This window comes from Porites lutea, chromosome 7, assembly GCF_958299795.1.
Source record: "Porites lutea chromosome 7, jaPorLute2.1, whole genome shotgun sequence".
Lineage (NCBI taxonomy): Eukaryota > Metazoa > Cnidaria > Anthozoa > Scleractinia > Poritidae > Porites > Porites lutea.
In genome coordinates, this window is record NC_133207.1 from 28,489,826 (window position 1) to 28,511,817 (window position 21,992).

Here is a 21,992-nt window from a genome sequence, read left to right on the forward strand (position 1 = left end):
CTCCAAGGAACTGGCTCCTTTAGTGTGATTGGGGTAGCTATGTACCAAATTTGGTCCCATGCTATCGGCTTGATTAGACTTGGTATTTATCCAATGCAATGTTTCCGCCAACGGTTTGTAGACATAAATTGAATTGTCCGTATGGCTATGAGTTAAGACGAGTTCTGGTTGCACACCGTCTTTATTCCACGCTAATGTATGCCAACGGGCTGAACTAAACTTAAAACCATCATCCAAACTAGCGTGCGCTGTTTCTTCTATTCTATGTTTCACTGTATTAAAAAAATCCACCCCTTCATGACAGGCGCCTGCTTTTTCCCATTCACGTAAATCACTTGCACTGATATAGCCTTTTTGCGACACACCGGATTGATTTGCTTTTTCAGTTTCAGCCCATAATTCCATTAAATTCACATCGGCACTCTGCAAGTCTTTAAATAGAGACATTTTAGGCAAAATTGCCGAAGCAATTGAGACTTTCCATCCTTCCCCGTGTAATCTTAACCCAGGTTTGACTTTAAACTGATTTGCCACATTACTCACGTATGTTTGGGTGACATCGCTTACGAGGGTTAAGTAAATGTTCGACATGTTTACGAAAAGTAACTTGACCAACCCTGTTCCCTCTATTTATACAAACAGAGACCACACCAATCAATTGTGTCGCGAACTTAGTTTATTAAGCCGTTTTTACCTCCCTTCGATAAAACGTTACAAATCCTAATTTAATTTCAAAAACAAAGCATGCAAAGGGTTCGCGCTTCCAAGCTACTGTACCCCTATAAAAACTACATACAAAAGCTAAAGCGGGTTGGCGCTACCAAGCAAATTAATTAAAATTAAATTACCCGCACTATTTTTACAAATCCATTAAAAGTTCCACCTCTGCTCCAAACCAATTGTAGCCATACGGCGTAGAAGAGCGAGTGGCGGGGTCAATCACGCGTTTATCAAACACCAGCTGATAATGTTTTTTACGTTCCGTGAGCTTGATTTTCTTGGTGACCTGATTGCGTTCAAAAAAATCAGGAATCGTGATCGCCATTCGGCGCGCTTTTTCCAACGGTTCGTCTAACTCTTTTAAAATGTTTTCTTTCATCGTGTAGTAATTTAAGGTTTGTTTTGTCTCATAATTGAGAGAAAACCCACGTACTTTACATTCGACTTTACCTTTCTTCGTCAAGTAGCCATAGTTTTTCGCACTGCCACTGCAAAATTCCACGATCACGTCGCCGTCAAGTTCGTCCGTGAATTGTCCCAAAAAATCTCCCAGCGGGAGCTTGTCTTGACCCCGCTTGGTTTTATAAATGACCGAGTCTGTATCGTAATACAAGACTCGGTCACCTAAAAAATCAAGGGCATCGTAAAGCTTGAGGCGAGCCAGCGAAGTCGTGAAGGCCGCGATGAACACGTTTTGCTTGAACGAACGCTGGTATTCGTCTTCCGCTTTGGTCACCACCAACTCCATGACATCTTCAGAGCAGATACGTACACTGTGAATCTCATTCACCGGGTCTTCTAGCAGCTGAAACAACTGTGAGGGTTGGGTGATGCAGTGCGTCACAGGCTTGTTCTGTCGCTCACCAAATTTCCCCCATAAGCTGAAAAAGAAAAAAGTAATGTTATTGATTTCTTAGTATGGTCCGCAGATTATAATTTTACAGTCTGCATTGCTCCTTACAAAGTCTAAAACATTTCACGAATTGAAATGTACAGTAAAACACTGCAATGTAAGTTTAAAATCTGCACACTTTTTCAACATATTTCCCATACAAAACACTGTAATTTTTGATTTGTAGTGTGCACTTGTGTTTGCACAGTAGTAAACATTTCGCGAACTCAAATTTGCAGTAAAACACTGCAACTAATTTTTCTTAAGTGTAGACTTTGACTGCAACTTAAACAATTTAATATAACTAGTTACCTGTTCAAAAGTAATTTCGCAATGCTTCTTCGGCCCGGATTCACAGCAATCTTTTCAGGATCCAGCTTAATCCCCTCGTGTTCTTCATATTGCTTTACGTACTCTGCTTTCTGCTCTGGGGTTTCCACACCTGCAGGCCATCCGGCGCTTTCCTGTTTAAGTTTCAACCAGGTATTCACGTAGCCAGCGAAAAGGCCTTCACGTCTATTTTCTTCGGGGAAGTGCCAGACTTCATGGATCTTCACAATCTGATATCCTTTCTCGACTGCCTTCTGCAATTCTGGTGTGCACCAAGTACCTTTTAGCATTCGCTGTTCTCGGGTGTGACCACACATGTTGGACCGCTCAAGCAATGGTTTTTCTAACTCTTCGGCAACACAAGACCTGCAAAGAGGAAAAGTAAGTTTTCCGCCTGCTCTCACGGGCAAGACGGGGTGGTACAAGCGTTCCGGAGCCAGGATATCGACTTGAGCGAGACCAAAATAATCGTTAATGTTCTGGTTTTCTGGACGAAAGATAATCTGCGGGAATCCCACTGGATAAGTTCCATATTTGTTAATACTTGGATACAAGCTTGTATAATCAACATAGCAAATCTCTTCATCTTCAGCGGTTTTTGAGTACAGGGTCGCAGCGCCCGTTCGACCCCCAAAGAACGCATCTCGCGGTTCAAGCGGTGGCACAAATTCAAAGTGTTCCAAGAATTCGGCCAGCTCTGGATCGGTTTCTTTCTGCTTCGCAAAGTCACACCCCCACATTTCAACCACGTTGTATCCAGCGTCACGGAGGATGGCCGTTTTCTTTAGGGTTGCCTCGTAGACTTCTCTCACAGTTCGATCTGGATGGCAGAAGCGCTTCAGGTTTCTTTGCTTCGGGTAACATTTAAAGCATCCGTGAAAGATGCAACCCTGGTACTCGAAGACCGTATTGCTGGCAGCGTGAAAACCATCCACGTTGTAAGTTTGGGCTGGGGTGATGACTTTGGCTTCCCCATTCAATGAATTTCGTACATGCTGAAAAAGAGAAAAAATATATACATTTGTTATTGTTTACTTGACGGTCCGCAGATTATAATTTTTCGATCGTGCATCTTCGTTTGCACAGTAGTAAACATTTCGCATACTGAAAAATACAGTAAAACACTGCATGTTAAATTTTTAAAATGCAGACTTTTTCAACATAATTCCCATACAAAACACTGTAATTTTTTATTTGTAGCGTGCATAGACCATTGCACCGTAGTAAACATTTCACGAAATGATATTTGCGGTAAAACACTGCAACTAATTTTTCTTAAGTGTAGACTTTGACTGCAACTTAAATTCTTAAGTGTGTAAAAGACTAGTTACCTGAATGCCGCCGCCAATCTTGGCATTTTGAAATTCTAACCACTGCAGGGCTTCCACACTCTGATTCTGCTGGTTGTGGCGCCATCCGCCGAGAGGCTCCAAGGCAATCGTGTACGGCTCCAAAAACTTGGTCTGGAAAACTTTAAACGCCGTACTTGCAATGGTGACACATTCCACGGTAGGGTCTATGCCAGTCAGCTCTACCATTTCACTGGCAAATGTTTCCATGGATTCCGTTAGCACTTGGACATCGCTTTTCAGGTACGCAGATAGTTCTTTTTGGCAATCAAAGATGGCGCCGCTGTTAACTTTTTCTTTGTGCCAAGTTAAAAATTCCTTTCTCCGTTTTTCGTTCATTCGTTCGGGATGGTATTCTTCTGCTTTTGGGTAGCGTCCAACGTAATAAATCTTGTCTTCAGAAATGTAAGAATAAGGGAAGAAACCCTTATGCGCTTCCTTCAAATTAAATGTAGCCGGCAAGCGTTCCAAAGGCATGTTAAAAAAATTAAGAGAATCTCGACAAATCATATTACCACACTGAAACGACAAAAATTTCGCCCCCATACTCAAGACCTTTTCGACTTTGTAACCCTTATCATACAACAACTGCAAAATAAAAGACGAATCAAACCCTCGCATGTTGTGAGCAAACACAAACACTTTCCGTTCTTTCATGTCCGCGGTAACCGTTTTCGCCATCACATCCTTCAACATATCCGATGCCTTGCCTGCTTCGCGGTAGCTACCTTCCACATTCACATATTGCCAGCCCACACGCACATCCTCAAAATCCTTATTTTCATCCAACCCACATTCAAAGTCAATACAACACACCAGCGGGGGCGGTTCTTCGTCCTCTTCTTTTTGACTTTTTTCCGCGGCTTCCGCTTCAACCATGTCTTCCAGAATCGCACGGTCTTCCTCGCTAAAATCGGCTGCTTGGTCCAGAAGATTGCTGAACTCCATTCCAAGCGGTTGAATGTAACACTGATGCTTTGGTAAAACTTTCTCTCGGCAGTTAGGACATTTGTATTCTCCACACACATGCCTCTTTTTCTTGGAAAACTTATAGACTTTACAACACTCCGGACACTTTTTGAATAAACGACATAGTTTTTTCTTGTGAGCGGTAAAACAGTTTTGCCCGTGAAAAGACTGACCGCAATCATTGCAGTAGGCGTTAGCAGACTTTTTTTCTTGAAAATCAGGGCATTCGCCGTTTTTTCTTCGACATTTGTCACAGTTTTGACGAGAACAATTATGATGTTCTGAATCTTCATGATCGTAACCTTTGTTACATTGATGACAGTAATAACTCTTGTTTAGGAGGGCTGGCACACTTTGTAATCCGTGAAAATGTTGTTCTACTTTGAGCAGGCACAGTTTTTTAGGTGCTGAATCAAACGACGGGTCACAATACCAGAGTGCCCCACAGAGTCCTTCAAAGATTTTAATCTGGTATCCTTGAGGACCAAGATGATCTTGCATTCTCTGAATTTCGGGTAAACCGCACAGTCCTTCAGGAACCCCGGTTTCTTGATGCAGTTTGTAGGTAAGATGACCCTGCATTCCACGTCCTTTAGAAATATTTTGATACTGAGGGTCTTGGTCGACAAAGGCTTTGGTGCAAACCAAGGCTCGCGCGAAACACAGTTCATCTTTGTTTTTAATCGTGATCACAGATCTCTTTTTCAGTAACTGCTCAAACGACTTGTTACCAGGCTTGTTTTTGGCTGGTCTTCCGCCACGCTGATGCGTCTTAAAAAAAGACAGTTCAGCGTAAAAATCCCCGCTCGCAGCATCGAAACTTTCCGCTGAGTTAAGCTGTTTAGCCAGTCTTTCTAGCCATTGCCGAGTCAGTGGCGATCCTTGAATCCACTCACTCAGTGGAACTCTCGGGCAGCTGGTCCATGTGTGGGTCCCTGTACTGTGGTGAATAGCCATAGACATCGAATAATCCTGAGGATTGACAATACCATTGCGAGGATCGCGGATAAAATTAATCAAACCTTGATGGAAGGCTTCCGCTATCGCTTCACCTTGGTATTCCCCATTCGGCGGACGTAACTGTTCCAGAGAAAATCGGACTTGCATTTGAATGGCTACACCACGGTGAAAAGAGCGCGGTGCTCTCACTCGCTCCATATTCAGAGCAAACAAGGGATTCCCTCCTTGTTGTTCTGCTCGGCGCGCCGCGATTAGCAAATCGCTGTCATCCTCCGAGTCCATTAATTCTTCCCCTTGACTAGTCGTCCAGTCAGGTATTTCCTCCAACAAGGAATCGAGCCCATCGTTCATAAGCGCGCGAATGTATGGATCCATGATACGAAAAACACCGTTTTGCAAAAAGCTCTGCTTAGTAAGACAGTAAAAACTGAATGACGCTTTCAGAGACGCGAATGAGTTAAATGAACTGCGGAGTATGTGTTTTGAATGTCATTAACTTATCCTAAACAAAAGGTTGTCCAAGATTGCCTAATGATCTATTTTCCCTTAGTCAGCTATACTCTTTGTTCTTTTTCTAATTACTTTTCCAACTGATCCCTCAAGACTAAGTCTTTGTTCGTTTTTCTAATTCATTTTTGGCTGAGTCAGCTCTACTCTTTGTTCGTTTTCTAAGGAATTTTGGCTAATTCAGCTCTACTCTTTGTTCGTTTTCTAAGGAATTTTGGCTAATTCAGCTTTACTCTTTGTTCGCTTTCTAAGAAATTTTGGTTGATTCAGCTTTAATCTTTTCTTTTTCTTGAGTGTTCATTAAGTTCTAAGAAAACCCCTCCCTGCCTGAGCGTTGACAGATCTCAGTTCATTTCTTTTTCCCAAAGACACAAGTAAATTACACGCAAACTTAACTTTATTTACATTTTTACCTTCCTTCGGTAAAACGGTACAATCACTTTCTTAGTCAATGCAATGAGAGGAACGTGTTTTAACCGCTAGTCGGTTAAAGTCCTTTTCAAAGCACTTTTTTCTTATTTACAAACTGGAACATATCAGATCCCTAATGAATCTGGTCCGTTATAAAAAATTGACATGGTAATCTCGAAAGAACCAGGGAAATTCTAACTTTAAGTGTGCGTAGGTTAGCTCAAAACGTTCAATCATTGTTTCAATAGCAGGAAAAAAAGGATTGTCCACAAGCTTTACATCATCGATCGTTACATTTAAAATTGTAATACGAAAATCAGTGGTCTGCCTATTGATTTCGATCCACTCTGTAAAAGGATTTAGCGGCGAAAAACGGATATCTTGCATCACTTTTCTAAAAAAGACCCAAAGATTGGATTACTCTGTGTTCAAGTGCCTGACGTCTTCTTAAAATTCCTGTACCCCTGTATAGCTTAAAGATTTTTCGCCGTTCATGTTCAAAATTAACTCGTTCGTATCGGTCATATTTCATTTGACCGGTTACCGTCAAACAATCAACTCCAATTCTAAAACACTGAGAACAAAATCCTTCATGAAACGAAAGCCATTGGGTCGATCTACAAAAATGACGCTTCTTGATTTGTCGCAAACATTTGCTAAACAGAAAATAAAAACAACAACTTACTCAAATTCTAACCCTAAACGTCTACGAATTGGCGTATAGTAAAAACGCCGAATTAAACGTGCCTCTTCATTTTTATCTACAGATTTCTTTTGCCTTTGCAAACGTAAACCATCTAAAGTTAACTGTGTTGACCTAATTCTTTTACATTGAGAACACAAAAGTTTCTCCGCATTGACGGGAATCCATTCTGTTTTATGACAATACATGACCCATCTTCGCTGTTTCAACTGATTCAAACAATTTCTAAAATAAAACATCAACAAGCGCGTTTAAAAACACGTTTTTACAGTTCAATCATATAACATTTCGTCTTCACACTAAGCCATATGCAATCTTTTATCCAAAACAGGGATTCCAGAATAGGTCTAAAACAAAACAGGGACTAAAGTAAATCGTCGATTTGTTTCCACATTCGATTTAAAAACGCAACATCACTCGGGTAAATGTCTGAGTTTAAAAACAAGGCTTGGATAAAACACAAATCAGCGTAGACAAACCTGAAATTGACGCGGTGTTGTTGTCTATACTTATTTCTGTCTTCAATGTACTGCCGGGCTTGAAGTTCTTTGGCAATCGGATGACAAGGGACCAGAAACGTCTCAGCCATTAAACCCTTGTTAGGGACAGCTTCCAAGGCAAGTTCATACAAAGTCTTCATCTTTGAGCAATTGGATATCTTGACACTGGGATGAGCAGAGCAAAATGACTTTTCCAAATTCACTCTACCTTTATGCTGTTCATGGGAGATTCACGCTGATTGGTGCGGGGACAATTAAAGTGGAGCGGTAAAAAACCATTTAATTTTTCGCCGTTCTTTTAAGTTTTTGAACCTTCGCGGCAAAAAGTTCGCTGCTCTTTTTAGTTGAACGGCGGGCGGCAAAAACAATAACCCTTTTCGCTCTTTTTCAAGTTTGAGTCTTTTGTGTTGCAATCTGTTTTAAGATGAACCAGAAAAAATTTTATTTTCAACCATGGCTTTGCCATTTGAAACCGAGGGAACGATCCTGACACAAAAGCAAGCAGATCATATCAACGAGAGGCATGTTTTAAAACATGAACATGTGAGAGCGTCGAAGTTTGAGTCACAAATTGATTTAGTCGATTTGTTAAAGACTGTCTCCGAACTCACCTGGGAAGAAAACAGCGAAGACGTGTCCGTCATACACGAAGGATGGAACGAATATCATGGACGCTTTTATTTGTTCGTGTTTAAACTAAACCGGCAAATTGGTACAGATCCGGAAGGCTTCCCTGCCAAACACATCGCTGTGTATTATTCTGAGAAAGTACCAGGCGAGAAATGGCAAATAATCTCAGCCTACCCATTTAACTGGGCGTTCTATTCACAATTCCTAAGTAGGAAGAACAGATCCCACTAATTGTCTTATGACAAAAACGGTTCTTTTAGGAACCACCACATCAATAAAAGTCATGACCAATATTCAGAAAGACTTCTTTATTTTGTAGTCAACTTTCGTCGGGAACGGGCTTAGCGCAACGCGTTAAGTCTTAGTACTGACGCCAGGTAACTTTAGTTTAAGCTTACAGGTTCAAATCTTTCTTTCTTTCAGGTCTTCTTTTTTCTCTAAGACTCTACGAGTTTTCATGCAAATTCCAAGCGAACATGAATTAACATACAAAACCATTCACTGGAACGCGTTAACTAGACACACACATTCTAGGTGTTCGAGTTTCATCATGAATGATTCGTGGAAATTATCTAAATAATCCACGGATAAGATCATTTGTTCCAGAATCCTCTCCTTCAGTCTGGATCTTGCTTCGCTTTTGGCTAGGTTCCGATAAACCCTTACGTCTTTTTCGTCGCGCGACATGATTAAACTGTCAACAATTGGTGATTCCCTGATCTTTAGAACGTTCTTGCTCTCGGGCGCCATCTTGAATTTTTAATTTGATTGACAACTGAGAACAATAGCCTGAAACAATAGGCGGCGGCGGCATCCTTTGAGACCACTACTGACGCCTAGTACTACTCAGACAGGCCACAGGAAGATTTTAATTCAGCCTTCAACTTATGTGTGTTGATGTATAGCGCTTTGACTTTATGTATGTGTATACTTAGATTGTTCTCACTCACGTGATTAGTAACTATGAAAATTGCTCGGAAAACTGAATGAAAGGATTTACATGAGAAAGGATTTAAGTCCCCGCAGAATTTTTTTTTGGTACATCAACATGGCCGCCCGGCGTTTCATTGTTTTTACACCAATTTGGTTAACGTCACGTCATATGATGTTGAATGATCTGCAGTAGATATTTTGCATCCTCGGAGACCCGGGAGCAGATAGTGGGGGCGAGGGAAAATCTAAACGGGCGGGAAAAAATGGCGCGAAGAGAAGACCAGTTCCAAACGGTCGCGGCCGTTCTGGCTTCTGATTGGTGCTAGAAAACCTTTTTTGTTTTTCTGCCCAATCAGAGGGCAGCAGACCTAATGGAGTCGTTTCGTGTGTTCTTACACACAAAGTAAATGAAGTCCAGCTGTACGCCATGTTCATCTTGGCTGTTCACTGTCCGCGGAGGAATTATATACACGAGGTGAAAAGATTCAAATGTCAGAACAAAATACAATGGAAAATGTTCGGAATATTGACGATTATCTCACCGGTAAATACGCTGGACCTTTCACAGGTATCATCGAAAGTTTCCGAAAATATTCACCGATTCACTGATGTATTTTGGATGCAGGGAGATATTAATAAAAGTTTATAATTTCTAAAAAGCCTTTCAATTCGACAAGGTGGACTAGAGTCTGAGTGGCCCTGTATTCTGTAGTTGCTTTATTCTTTTTCTTGATTTCTTGGATCACGTATTTGTTGTGACTGAAACTTTGGCAATCCTGAGAGTTTTTTGTCACACGGCCAGCCAGGCAGTACAGGTTAAGGTATGTCGAGCGATCGACAGCCAGACGCGTACCTACACGACTTTCTTTCCGCGCTTTAAAGTTAAAAAATCCGGTCGAGTATACTTGCATAATATTACTAAGTGTGCTGAGCCATCCTCCCTAAAACTAAAACTATTTATTGATAGCAGCCGAACATTTGACTGTTTATGTTGTAAAAATTATCAGATCATGCACTTCCAAGAAGGGGAGTATATTCAAGCTGGCTGGTGTTATATGTCGCTTCACCTGTATGGCATCGTCTTTGAATGTGTGTCCATTTTATAAGAATATACCTATATTTTCGAAATATTTTGATGTAGTAATCAGCTCTGTTTGAACATATCTTATCTCCCAGGTTTGGTCAGGGGCGATGAAAGCCGTGGTTATTGCTTTGTAGTTTTCAATGAGATAACTAATTTTTCACATTAAGGTTATTGTTGAAGCTTTCTTTTGACGACACAGCAACACTGCCCCCAGGGAGATGGGAATGGAAGAATCACTATGGCTTCAATTTTTAGAAAAATGCTCTCCAAGTATGCAATTCAAGAGTTTTGTCCAAGATTTTAGAATACAGTGTAGTCTAATGACCTAGTTTCCACAAGTCCCTCATAGGTCTAAATGTTAGTGTATCTACACTAGTAACTGGGAGGTCATGATTTTTACAGTTGTCAGGAATAGTATGCCTTCGGTCACTCACTGAATATCAGTCTCCACTAGGGTGAAAACATGCCTGGTCATTTCTATCATATTTTTGCATCACAGTTGGTGTTCAATAAACAACATATAGTGATAATCGACATTTTTTATGAATAACATAGTTTCATCAGTGACCCGCACATCTGGGGGCAAGAAAGGATGGTGCAGTGGTGAGAGCACTCACCTCCGACCAGTGTGAGACAGACAAATTCTGGGATCAATGCCATGAGTGGGTGTTGAGTTTCGTGTTGGTTCTCTCCTTACTCCGAGAGGTTTTTCTCCGGGTACTCTAGCTGATCTGGAGGAGGTGTCCCTTGAATAGAGATGTCCCAAAGGAGAGCTTCCACTCTAATGGAAAATATTAATAGGGATGCAAAAAAGGAACAAGATCAAAATAATAATAATGATTTTATAATAATACACGTTTCAGTGGATTTGAACTGAGCTAGAGTAATGAAGAACAAACAATACAGAATCAGGATTCATGCAAAAAATTACAGTCATTTTTAAAGACTTTTCTCGGACCACACTTGATTTTCAAGGACTACCTACCAGGAATGTAAATCACAGATTTGTACATAAATGCTCATTTCCAGTCCAAGCTAACAGGACTTCAGGCTTGAACTGTTTGCTCCACCAGTTTCTGTACATTTTCAGTTCACTTGTCTTAAATAGCTAATTCTTGCATAAAACACAAAACACTTCATGTAAATCACCTAAAACATCTCTGGGCTATAATTTGTGCTCTGTCTTGAACAACCAAGAGGCATTAAAAAAATAAAAAATAAATAAATAAATAAATAAAACTAAAAAACGTTTCTAGGCCACTTCATTTGAAGTTGAAGAATTTTCATAGACTTTTCAAGCACTAGCACAGAAATTTGATGATTCTGTCAACAGGTAACATTACGAACAACAATTCATTATTTTCACCTATGCCATAATGCACCTTGTTTACCTCTCAAAATTTTACATAACCATTGTCTCCGATTTCTCTCAGCTTGGGACGACTGTTATAGCCAGGTGAATGATTATACAAAATTTTGGGGGATAAACAAGATGCATTATGGACTGAGTGTAACCTTATTGCATTTCGATGAAACCTTTCTCGGACGGTGATCCGATAAGAAACGTTACGTTTATTTTCAAACATTAATTTGATTGACCTGCGGTTTAATAATGCTGTTTAAAATCAGTTTGTGGATCTTGTTGAAGTTGTTACCGTGGATTTACGTACAGGCCCCAAATGAAGGTTAGTTCCTTATTCGTGTTAGGTAGCCTAAAAAATTATACCGATTTAAAACTAACAATAATAATAATAATGATAATAATAATAATAATAATAGTAGCAACAAGTAATAAAAAAAATACTCACTCAAGGCGGAACCTCGCTTTTGAAATGTTTCATTTTAATACAAGTGATCTGTTAATTTAGTCCTCAGAGAAATTTGGGTCCCGCGGTTTATGCAAGGCATCGCATTACTCCATTTCACTTATAATGGATTGTCAAACGGGGGTGAATTCGTTTTACTTTATTTATAGGACTACTTTAACTGGCCTGTGATGTTATTTGATATTTTTTTCCTATAAACCTCAAGTAGCCGATGGGAGAATTTATCACCTGAAATTTACGTCTGGAAGAATAGCTAATGAACTACGACGCAAAACATCAAACGTTTCTCAATTTGGCTTACCGTAATTATTATTAAGAACACGATATGACCAATCTGTTTTAAACAAACATTATCTAAGGTAAAACTGATATCAGAAAGTTGTGATAAGTTCATAGCATGTTAAATAGCTAGGAAAAAGTTTTTTGTTTTTCGCAAACACTTCATAACTGCTAAAATGTAAAGTTAACATTCAAAGAAGGTGCAGTAGGAACAGTAGGTCGATTGTTATTCCAACCTGTAAGAGAGCTAGATAAAGGTCTTGTTCCAACGTTTTTCCTTGCATTATATTACATTTATTATTAAATTTTGACTGTTGGTCGACTAACTTAGAGAGAATTCGGGCTCTCCATGCAACCCGCAACTAAAATTGCGAACTTCTCAAAAGAGGTCATGCTATGCCTGCATGCTGAGGACCTAGCTACGTGGAAATTGATTAAAACCAATAATAATCTACCCATTCTGACTGCAGTAACGTTCTAACACAACAACAAATTTCAAAGACATTTAACAAATTAATCAGAACAATTCACCAGTTAAATATTGCCCGATTATTGGTCATATTTCCAACAACGACAACAACAATTTTCTGCTACAAGAGCCTTTCTTTTCCTTACTCGATATTGGGGTACACGAAGAAGACTCTGTACGAATCGTCGGTCTTTGTCGAGCTTGTTCTGCTTGTTGCTGCGATACCGTTTGGAATCCAGGCCTAATTGTCGAGTACTAGATACCGCGGGCTCGGCTATCACCATCGAATAAATGGTACAGAAAACCAGTTTCTTGACTATAGAAAACATCGTAGACTATTCCAGAAAAATAAAATAATTGAAAATTAGAGTTCGTTTGTCTTCTGGATGGTAACCATAAAGTATACTTAATTCATCTACAAGGTAACAGTCTCTCTTTTTACTGGGAAAGGCACTGTAATTTTCAAGGAGTTATAATAACTCCTCTAGTGGGGCTAATTTAACTCCTTGCAGTGGAGTTATTTTTCGTGGAGTTACTTTAACTCCAAAAAGGAGTTTAAAGAACTCTTTTTTAGGAGTAAAAGTGACCCCAGATATTGAGGAGTTAAAATAACCCCAAAAAAGGAGTTATCCTGTACCTAAAATTTTTACTCCACTTTCAGAGTTAAATTAACTCCAAAAAGAGTAAAAACAACCCATGTAAGGAGTACATATAACCCCATTTCGGAGTAATTTTAACTCCAGACTGGGAGTAAAAAGAACTCTTTTTCAGGAGTAAAAATGACCCCAAATTCGGAGTTAAATTAGGAGTTAAAATAACCCCAAAAAAGGGGTTTTCCTGTACCTAAAATTTTTACTCCATTTTTGGAGTTATAATAACTCCCTAAAAATTACGGTGGAGACACATTTTTACTCAGAGATTCAAACAGAAGACCCCTAACATCGACCTGTTTTTTGATTTTGTTAAAGGCAAGCTAATTGTACATAAATCCATATACCAATCCAAAGGGCTAATTAACAAGTTTCAGTCTCTATGAAAACCTCTCCTGTGCTTACTATAAGTTTTAATTATATAATCACCATGGCTCTTTTGTGTAAAGTAGTACGTGTAATTTATTTAATTATTTATTCAATGTTTTGTTTTGTAATACTTTGTAATGTTTGCAATAAAGTGTTGAAGCATTAAAAAAAAAGTAAAAAAAAAAAAAAATAGACTATTCCAGAAATTCGGGCTTCGGTGGCTTCAAATGTTTAACGCGATTAAGGCAGAGCTAGCCTCCTTTAAAAATTTCTCGTTCACTCTCAAGAAGACGAAAGAAGGGTGTTGTTGCTGCCGCAGGGTGCAACAACAACAACAACAACAACCAAAGTATTGACCTTTTTTAAGATAACATATTTAAGTAGTGGCTTGCCTCAGTTCAATTCAGTTCATTTATATTTAGCCAAAATATGATACAATACAGGAAAACATATAGGAATTGCAAGTTGGCAAGGGAGCGCAAATAGGTACAAAGGTGGACGTCAGGAAGGTTGAGACGAAGACAAACTTCGTCACGTTTATCACGTTTTGCGGATAAATTACCAGTTTCACATGGTTAATCTTTTCTAAGGACTAATAAAAAAGGCTTCTTTTTAAATATAGAGGTACCTTGCCAAGTGCCTGACGGTAATTATACTTACCTCCAGGTCTTGCTTGTGTACCTAACAAGCTAGATATAAATAAAATCAAGAAGCTTTTTCAATTTCTGGCATGATTTGATGAGTTCTTTGTAAAATACAGTTAACAATGTATTTAATTTACTGGTAAACTGACAATTATCACATTCGTCAGAACGCATCCAAATCTGGTGTTCCTCTGGCACTAAGGCAGAAATTTTCGAGCTATCACGGGCGACTGCAAATTAGCCGCCCTCAATTTTATCAGGGGCACCTTGGCCGGGAAACTGGACTCCTTTCGACTCGATTTCGTTTCCGTAATGTTTCCGTAAGTGACGAACGCGGATCCGTAATCAATGATTACCTGTAGTATTTATTACTGCTACAGCTGAAACCTACGAGTGCAAGGAAAGCCTTGCACAGACACAAACCCTTTAAAGGCTAATGGAAAATACTCAGAAGTTGGTAAGTAAGCTAAAATCCTAGGAAAATAAAGAAATCATCCTAGGGACTTTGTCTTCTTAAACCGTGGCATAACGTATAACGCTTGCGTTATAGATTATAAGATACTTTACATTGTAACGTCTGCCAGGCTTTTTACTCTTGTGTACCGTTATCAGACCAGATAATGCGAGAATAGAAAGAAAAAAACAACAAGAACAACAAGTCTTGGAAGTTAACTTACGCCTGTAAGTTACGCGTTGCATGTGTAGATTTTTGTTTCGTCTCCCAGTCGTTTCAGTTCCGGGTAGCTTTCAAAGTTGCTTTAAATCCCGTAAAACGGAGTACTGATGGAGATGGGGTTAAAATGAGCGCGCCGTCAAATGATGACTGTTACGAATAACCGATAACGTATTAAATATTAGGACCTTTACCTTTTTTGCCTTAAAGTAGTGTTGTTCCAATTTTATTTTAACATTTGCAAGATGTAGTTGTAAACGATTTATTATTATTAATCTCAAGAAGGAAAATAAAAACTAAGCCTTGCGCAGCTATATGCGTTCAGTTTATTAACTGTAAGGAATTAAAATAGGGGCGGATCTAGGGGGAGGGTGCAGGGTGTGCGCACCCCCCCCCCCCCTCCTTGAGATGACCTGCGGTTTTCTAATACAACTGGTATTCTGCAAAAAAAAAACTATGTGGTTTGATGGTGCTGAAGTAGAGCAAGAGACGAGTGCACCCCCTCCTAAAAAAAATTCTGGATCCGCCCCTGTAAAACTGTTAAAATGTTTCAAGAGCCATAATGGGACCATTATGGCTCTTGAATATGTATAGCTGTAAGTTCCAACTCGTTGGCCATACCGGGATTTAGATCAGTTATTTCCGTTAACTACTTCAGACTCATGTCGTACACTGGAGATGAGCAACGACCATATGTTTGAAGGCAAACGTTTACAGAATCACGTGATTCGCAGCGTTGGCGTTATTGATGCAGATAGCTGTGGGTTATTTTGCTTCGAAGAACCAAACTGCGTCAGTTTTAACTATAAGAAGTCAACGAGCCAATGTGAACTTAACAACTCCACTTTTGAGGGACAAGAGGATAAGCTGGAGACAAACTCGGATTATTTTTATCAAGGAGCCAAGGTAAGTTAGAAGTTTTATATTTCAAACAAGTAACCTTTAATTTAAGGAAGGTTCAAAGGCCAAATATCTCACCTCGATCAAAATTGTCTTTCCCAATCATGCAGTCAGGTTGTTGCTCATGGCCAAAGTAAACCTCGTTGCTTTCCCACGCACGTGCAGGAAAAGCAGCGCTAAAAATGGCGTATTTAGCTGTCTTTTAGAGCACCCGTTGAAGCGGTTTAGCTTTTCTTGTTGAATGAGTTTGTCAATCAAAGCCGCATAAGTCAGTTGGAATGCAGGTCCGATAAAACCGGCTATCCTTTGACGCTGGACTTTTTCTACTTCTTCAATCGTAAACAGAGGTGTAGTGCTCGATTCGACTTGCGTGCTTGGAGCAATTTTTTTTAAAAATATTGGTGATGGTAAGACTTTTTTCCTAGCAAACTCAACTTGCATGAAAGAAAGCGCATTCAAAATTTGTGAGCTTTTAATTTGAACACTAATAATATACACGAAAAAATTACTCAATTCTGATTGGCTGAGAAAGAAGTGAAGCTTTTCTGTAACACGAGTGCAAAATGTGTAACACTAGTGCAAACTTGTAACACAAGTGCAAATTACAAATGCTTTCTGATTGGCTGAAAACACAAAAGAAACCAATAAGAATCAATCAGATTAGAACTGTTTTAACAACAAAATTCAAGAAAATGGCCATGGTTTTCAGCAGACAACGACGGGATTTACTTTTGTAAGCACAACAACAATAGAAAAGTTAAAAAAATATTCTAAAACCCGAACACAGTAAAAAGTACGTCTTTCTGGCTAAATGTATTGAAAATGCGTTGCTAAGAGAAAAATGCTGTCAACAAAATCGAGCAAAAATGAGCCAGAGAAACTAAAAAACAAGCTACTTAATTATAACAGACTACGCTAAAGTAAAAAAATAAAGAACAAAAACGGTTGCAACCACACGCAAACCCATGACAGCTACACTCTTCAGACACTTAAATGAACAAGGATACAATTCCATGATAACATTTCAATCTCTTTGAGTCTTTTGTGGAGCGAAGACCTCTATTAAAACATCCATGCGATGGTCTGGTTTTTTTTCTACCTCAGTAGAAAACGAAAACGAAAATTTAAACATCTGGTCCAAACTAAACCAATGGGCGAAAATACCATAACTCACATAATGAAAGTATCCGTAGCTGGTACTAGCCTTAAAAAAGTGAGAAAAAATTTTACGAATCATTGTGCAAGAAAAACAACAGTCAGGAAGCTGAAGAAAGCAAAGATTGTAAGTTCAGAACATATCGTCAATTTCACAGGCCACAGAGCTTTTAACTTCCCTAACGACTACGATAAAGCCGACGAAGAAAAGCTACGATGACTCTTGCAGTAGGCCAAATGAAATAATGAAAACTCCAGCCCTGAGAAAAAGCAAGTATTATATTAATACTGGCAGTTTCCGACATCACAACAACAGTGGCTCCACTCACACATCGATAGCAGCGTCGAAAGAAAACAAATTGCCTTCTTCATTTTCGGGTTTTAAATCTCAAACTTTTCTCCATGAATCCAGCTATGATGGGGTCTCTGGAACAGACAATGATGAACAGTCGTTAAAAAACCTTAGCAAGTGTCTTTCATCTTTGGCTGTTCGAAACGTTCTCCTGATTTCAAAACGGCAGTTGACTTCTTGGAAACGCTTCTTGTAAACGCCGAGCTCTCATAATCGAGGATGAATTTAAAAACACTTACTTTTGCTTATTATTGTATACCAAGTTATCTTTAACAGGCTGGTGACCATATAAAAAAATCCTTGCACATTTCCAAGTTCTTAGATGAATGATTTTGAAAGCGTCGGTCTTGAAAAAGTTTGAATTTGACAAAGGTAGTAGTCTGTTTCAGCCAATCAGGTGAATGAACTAAAAACGCGCGCTGCCAAAATTTGTTGTTGTAGTTATGTTTTTCGTGTATATTATTAATAAGTAATATCATAGGTGACGAATTACTCCTTAATTTTGGCGCGAAATTTCAGCGTTAATTTGTAATTTCACATGTGAAATTACAAAATTGCCATGGCAACCCTTCACGTCTCATTGTCAAGATGGCGACGAAGCTTTAAAATACCGTGAATGAAGATGTCAGGGCACAAAAAGACGCTTTAGAAAACCTGAACACACAAGAGAACATCAAGAAGGATTCTAACAGGTATTTTTCCGAAAAAGTCTGAAAAATTCTGAACTTTATAAGCCAAATTTAAGGTCTAAACATTTCAGAGAGTGGAGTTCTCGATGGATACGACCCAGGATAAACATGTCAAAAATCCAAGATTGCTAACGTAATTCGTCACCCATGATATTAATAGGTAATCATGTGGTATACTCGTGAAATTAGGGAATTGCACTCGAATTTATGTGATTACCTATACATAATAGATTTAATATGAACCAGTCAGGGTTAAAAGAGACCGGCAAGCCTAGGCAAACCTATTGTTTCCATTGTATAACAGAGATTCTCATTAGATATGCTGGAGGAAGGCACTTGTTAGTGTGCAGGAAGACCCTCATTAGTATGGAGGAACGCACTTTTACCTAGCTAGCTAAACACTGACTATAGGCACTTAATTAGTATGAAGGAAGGCCAAATTTAAATAGCATGCAGGATTACGCAATGACTAGGTACTTGCTAGGCACTTGCTAGGCATCAACCAGGAGTAAAACAACATAGTACCCTTACCAAAATGCGTAACTTGATATTCCTAATCAGGTGATTCTTCCTGTCCTAGAACGCATGCTTGAAAACCCATTGCAAGAACAAAGCCACCTGTCAAACCGGTTTTACAAACAAAGGATACCACTGTTTGTGTACCGTTGGGTTTAAAGGAGAGTACTGTGACATCGGTAAGTGCCTTCCTTCGACTAATAACGCTGCATGCATAGGTTCGATTAAAACACTTGTGTGCGACGAACGTGATAGGGTTATTACTTGCGTGTTCTGTCGTGATCTTTTTTACGCAACATTAAGGTTTTCTGGTCTTTACAAAAATATCTGTTTAAAAGAAAGTAAAGATTGGCGAAATATTTCAAACAAAATTATTGTCACGCTTGTCACACAAGGCTTGCCAAGTTCATCAAGTGAGATTATTTCAAATGCGTACATAGCCCATTTTTAAAATAAAATCTTTGTCGCCCCTCTGCTTAGTCGCTAAAAAATTCAAAGTGTGTGTTGACAAGATTAATTTCAATTCGATCACTGAGTTATGACAAGATTAATTTCAACTCGCTCACTGAGTTATGGCTGGTTTACATACACGTCGTACGACAAATGAAGAAAACATAAGCATGCTTAAAACAACATACCGATGAATGCACTGTTAATAATTGTCCTTCGTCACGTGAAAAGGTGTTAGTCATTATTCCAAGTCTTAGAATTGTCAATTTGATTGATTAGATCTGTGATTGATGAAAGGCTAAAGTGTTTCATACTTTTCGTAGCCTGTGCCAGGGTCTTATATAGCAAGGGACCACCCGAAAAGAAAACCTGAAGTTGAGTGAAAATAAGACGCTCACATTTTTTTTTTGGCTATGCGTTTTTGACAAGGAAATATGCTTTAATTTAAGCTTAACCCTGGACGACACTGCATTTGCTCGTGTGCTTATGTGTACGAAACAAGCTGCAATTTGATGGCCTGTTTTTTTTAGACATTGATGAGTGCGCCGCAGGTACACACAACTGCAGTACGAATACGTTCTGCACCAATAAAGAAGGATCTTACAACTGCACTTGTAATCCGGGATATTACGGAGATGTAGAGAACTGTGAACCGGGTAAGTCTGGGTTACTGCGGGCGACATGAGGAGCCCGCAATCCTAATCTCCAGGTTGTTATTACGCATGCGTCACATTTATGTAGCATGCGAAGCATGGAATGAATGGAATGCACAGAACTCAATTTCATCACGCGCGTTTGGACCTTCTATCACTCGTAATCTGATCACGAATGTTTTGACGTATCTCTCACGTGAAACTTAGCCAAAACACACTAGCAGTCACCGATGGAGCTAAAGGGTTTTGACCTTTGATCGTTGTCGCCCGCACTCCGTAACCTTTGGTTATTGCAACCTATTTTTTAGAAGTTATTTGGTGGCCTCAGGAAATCCCCAATTAGTTCACGGAAAGGCCTCTGTCCTCTAGAGTTGTAAACATTGCTTTGAGCGGCTAAATTCAATCACTTTTTACAAAAAATCAGAAACTCTGTTTTTAGACTCGTGTTGTTGTTGTTGTTTTTTACTCTTATCTTAAAAACCACAACGCTTAAGAACTTCCATGTGTTTTAAAGAAAGTTCTTACTCTAAGACTTTGGCAAAACACCGGCGGCGTTCTGACGCCCGCGCAGCAACTTTGTTTTGTTTTATATTCACCTCCTAGAGCTGAGATCATAAGAGTTGCTCAAAAATAATATATTATAATCACAACGCCCATTAAAAATTTAAGAAATTCCCCCTACCTTAAACCCAAAATGTCCTAAACGGTCCATGAAATTCAAAACCATTAGTCGTTCATCACTTACGTTGGATCTCAGCTTCGACTCTTTTATATTAGCTGGTGGGTAATCGACGGCCTTCGAGAAATCATTGGCCTACTTCTTACAGTTTATCTCTTTGTCTGTCTTCTGTGTGATACAGTTTCATCCTGCAAGGACATCTTTGATAAGAATATGTAAGTAACAAAATTTCATTGGTTCTCTTTGATACAAATTAACCCTTTGTTTAAATTACGGAAAGTTCTCTTAATGCTCCCAGTTAGAGATGTAATCAGTTTCTACATCTTTAATATTTACTGACCTCTACTGAAAAAACACACCATAACACTCTTTGTTAGTCACTCGAAAATTTTGCATAAGCATATATTGTTTTCAGTATCTCTTGGGAGTTAAAATGGCCCCAAGAGAAACTGAAAACAATATATGCTTATGCAAAATTTTACAGTGACCAACAAAGAGTATTATGGTATGTTATGGTATTTTCTGTAGTGGTGAAAACGGACACCTCATGAAAAAGGAAATTAAGGACTATGCGCTGCATCTCTAAATTTGGTGTGTGAATTCAAATCCTGATATCACAAAAGATAAAATGCTATATCTTATGGTGCCAGTTTTTCCTCTGTTCCAACATCTTCTGCCATCTTTGCATGAACCAGAAAAATCTAGCACTGAGGCTATGCTTATTAGGCTTCCAATTGCATTACTGTAACAGTTTTCTTTAGGCAACTGATCAATATTCGTTTTGTTTTGACTTTTCGCACATGATTGTTTGAGTCAAGATATTTTTGCATCTTATGACATTGTTTTCATACAAATATATATCGGTGTCATTTGCAGTTTCATCTTTTTAAGATCCAATGAAAGCAAAGCGTACCCACTTGTTGTGGAAGATGAGGTTATTGACGTTTACTGTCACATGACCATGGCTTCGACTTCAAATGGAGAATGCGGTGATGGTGGTTGGACGCTGATCATGAAGATTGATGGCAATCAGGTAGCTGACTTGCATTATCTATGGTTGACTTCAGTTTTCAGTTTTTGATTTTAAATGTCTCTCAATTTCCATTTTTATGTAAAATAACGTCAGTACCTTAGTCATCTATAAAAACAATCTAATAGCAGAAACCCACTTATTATCTTTGTAATAATCTTAGTAGTGTACTTGTAAGCTTCTGATTGATATTCCGTATAAATTCCAGTTAATCTAATCATTGTTTTAAACGTAACTTTTCTTCTGTTATTTACCTAATTATTTTTTTTTTACAATTTATATACCGGTAAGTTTAAAATACTTCTGTTGACTTGTTACTTTAGTAATACCATTTGGAGTGTGTATTTTGTTTTATGTAGACGCTACCCACCTAGACTAGCATTAACATCTGAATTAACCAATAAAAACGAAAAGTGAAATGAAAAAATGAAAAGAATTTCTTGTCAGAGTGCTATAATGAGTGTTAAATTTCCGACTAATAAATGGCCGTTCATAATAGCATTCCTATCATGTTAAAGTAACTTACCACTATAGGAAGCATCCCACCAGATATGTGAACCTTTGATCAGTAATGTTTTTTAGCCGGCCTCTATAACCATTCTCCTATTTATGTATGTGAAGGTGATGGTTTTTGTTATAATTTATAACAAAATGTTCTTCCCAAAGCAAA

The 21,992-nt window shown here is 38.8% G+C and overlaps 1 protein-coding gene across 1 annotated transcript in view; it reads left to right on the forward strand.

Moving 5' to 3' along the window:
• Positions 1-7,794: 7,794 nt before the first annotated feature.
• LOC140944728 (uncharacterized) overlaps positions 7,795-21,992 on the forward strand; it is a 14,716-nt gene continuing 518 nt past the window's right edge. The window contains exons 1-7 of the mRNA XM_073393846.1: positions 7,795-8,179; positions 15,557-15,804; positions 18,575-18,689; positions 19,491-19,616; positions 20,474-20,507; positions 21,184-21,325; positions 21,989-21,992. The exon at positions 21,989-21,992 is cut by the window's right edge and continues 518 nt beyond it. Of these exons, the coding sequence (XP_073249947.1) occupies positions 7,795-8,179; positions 15,557-15,804; positions 18,575-18,689; positions 19,491-19,616; positions 20,474-20,507; positions 21,184-21,325; positions 21,989-21,992 (1,054 nt within the window). The remainder of the gene's footprint in view (positions 8,180-15,556; positions 15,805-18,574; positions 18,690-19,490; positions 19,617-20,473; positions 20,508-21,183; positions 21,326-21,988) is intronic.